Source organism: Oncorhynchus kisutch, linkage group LG11 (assembly GCF_002021735.2).
Source record: "Oncorhynchus kisutch isolate 150728-3 linkage group LG11, Okis_V2, whole genome shotgun sequence".
In the NCBI taxonomy this organism is placed as follows: domain Eukaryota; kingdom Metazoa; phylum Chordata; class Actinopteri; order Salmoniformes; family Salmonidae; genus Oncorhynchus; species Oncorhynchus kisutch.
Genome location: NC_034184.2, coordinates 84,341,826 through 84,344,380, shown reverse-complemented (window position 1 = coordinate 84,344,380; position 2,555 = coordinate 84,341,826). Strand labels below are relative to the sequence as shown.

Below are 2,555 nucleotides of genomic sequence, written 5' to 3'. Positions count from 1 at the left end.
AATAATGGAACACTGGTCACTTTAATAAGGTTTAGATACTGTTTTACCCACTTTATATGTTTATACTATATTCAAGTCTCTTTAGTAATGTTTACATACTGTTTTACCCACTTCATATGTATGTAATGTGTTCTAGTCAAGGCCTATCCTATTGAACTATTGCTGTACATACAGTATACTATTATGTTTTCTTCACATATACTACATCTTTTATTCATCAACTGTCCACAATGTCTGTACATCACATTATATATATATATACACTCCGGCAACTCGACATGGCTCTTTATTTCTTAATTCCATTCTTTTACTTTAGGATTTGTGTATATTTTTGTGAATTGTTAGATATTACTGCACTGCTGGAGCTATGAACACAAGTATTTCGCCACGCCCACAATAACCTCTGCTAAATATGTGTATGAGACCAATAACCTCTGTTAAATATGTGTATGAGACCAATAACCTCTGTTAAATATGTGTATGAGACCAATAACCTCTGCTAAATATGTGTATGAGACCAATAACCTCTGCTAAATGTGTGTATGAGACCAATAACCTCTGCTAAATATGTGTATGAGACCAATAACCTCTGCTAAATATGTGTATGAGACCAATAACCTCTGCTAAATGTGTGTATGAGACCAATAACCTCTGCTAAATGTGTGTATGAGACCAATAACCTCTGCTAAATGTGTGTATGAGACCAATAGAATGTGATTTTATGTCACAATCAGACCAGAAACATAACACTTTTTCTGCAAGGACATTTTGGTTTTGATGTGATTTGATTGGTGTGAAACCAAATCCATACTGGCCTCCCTTGTTGTTTTTTTGCTGCACCAGAACCACCCATAGTTGAGCTCAGCTCAACGCTGATAATTTCATCATTTTATTATCAACTGAGGCGGAATGCTCTGCGACAAATGTCATACTCATTTTGACCAGACAGCATCAGATACATGAGCTACACATACTGAGACAGAGGGGCGCTGTTTCTTCTCTGACGATTTGAATGAAAATTAAGAAAACACAAGACAAAAGAACAATCTGAGACAGTAAAAATATGTTGTGGCTACACTGGCATGGAATCATCAAACTGTCAGAGTAGTTAACCATATGAATCATCTTCATATATGAATGCGATACAGATTTTCAGTGAATCATAATTTTTGTTAGAGTGAAAGTAGTGTCTGAACTGTAATCAAGAGAGGACACATATGTCATCAGCCCATTCTAATTGAGAGAATTTCCATTTAAGGCTTTTCTCAATGCCCTTCCAGTCAATAAAACCCAAGAGGGTGTCAGGATCTTCATAGCCCTCAAATTGTCTTGGTCTTAGGAACCTGGATAAACTGCGTACACTGTAGATGCCTGGACAATTTGCCTTGTATCACATGTAGCGTGACCCTTCTCTGTCCACCACTGAAGGAACTTCCTGGGGTCAGTGATGTCCAGTCCAGATTGAAGAGAGGTCTCTCTCTTTTTCACATCTGTCTCGTGTCTCTTTATTTCAGTCAGACATCTCTCCATTTTGATATTGATAAGACCATCACTGCTGTCTATCTCTCTCATCGCCTCCTCTTCTCTCTGCTTCAGCTTGTTGATTACTTCCTCAAACAGGGTCCTGATGTTTTCCTTGACTTGGCTGGATTTCTCTCCTCTCTTAGAGATGTTTCTTTGTTGACTTTCTCTTGTATGTTGCACATTGTACAAGTCTACCTTCAGTATAGATAATGCTGAGACCACTTCTGTCATCAGATCCTCCTGTGCTTCTCTCATAGGTCTGAATGTGTGTCCTCTGTGGTCTCTCCCTTCCTTACAGACAAGACAGATCAGCTTACTGTCTGTCACACAGAACAGCTTCATAGCTTCTCCGTGCTCAGGACACTCATCTTCTGTCTCACTTGAAGGTCTTTGTCCTCCGGTGTTCTCCTGTCTACTCTGCTCCAGTCTCAGCTGGTCCGCCATGTTCCGAACCAGTCTGTTGATCTGAAAGTTTCTCTCCATGATCGGAGCTCTACACTCAGGGCAGCGGGGTCGGAGTCTAGCCTCAAGGCTTTTTTCAAAACATCTCTTACAGAAGGTGTGCTGGCAGCTGAGAGACACAGGGTCATTAAAGATCTCTGTACAGATGGCGCAACAGAGGTGGTCGGTGAGGGTAGAGGAAGATGTAGCCATTCTGGAGCTGACAGTGTCGTGTTCACTGTTCACAGAAAGAGAATGAGAGAGAGAAAGTGAAATTGAAAGTGTGTGCTTTAGATAGAGTCTTTATGACTACACCCTCTGTTTGCCTTAGGGGGTGGACACTTTAAAGACACAGTCAAGATAACATTTGATTTGACGCCCTTAATAAACATCTGACAGATGCATTTCTCTTGTCTTAAGGGACATAGAATCATTCAGATATAAGCAAGATGCACGAAACATTTTTCACTTCTGCAATGAAATGTTAATTTTACCAAAGGGAGGTGAAATGGTATGAAGTGGCAAACGACAACAAAGTGGTAAGATCATAAATTAACATGTATCTTTGTGTTGGAGAATGTACTGTGACC

The 2,555-nt window shown here is 39.8% G+C and overlaps 1 protein-coding gene across 1 annotated transcript; it reads right to left on the bottom strand.

The window, feature by feature from the left end:
• Window positions 1-876: 876 nt before the first annotated feature.
• On the bottom strand, window positions 877-2,216 carry LOC116376360 (nuclear factor 7, brain-like). The gene has a single exon (XM_031836420.1). The coding sequence runs from the start codon at window positions 2,176-2,178 to the stop codon at window positions 1,336-1,338; it is 843 nt and encodes a 280-aa protein (XP_031692280.1). The 5' UTR covers window positions 2,179-2,216; the 3' UTR covers window positions 877-1,335.
• Window positions 2,217-2,555: the final 339 nt, after the last annotated feature.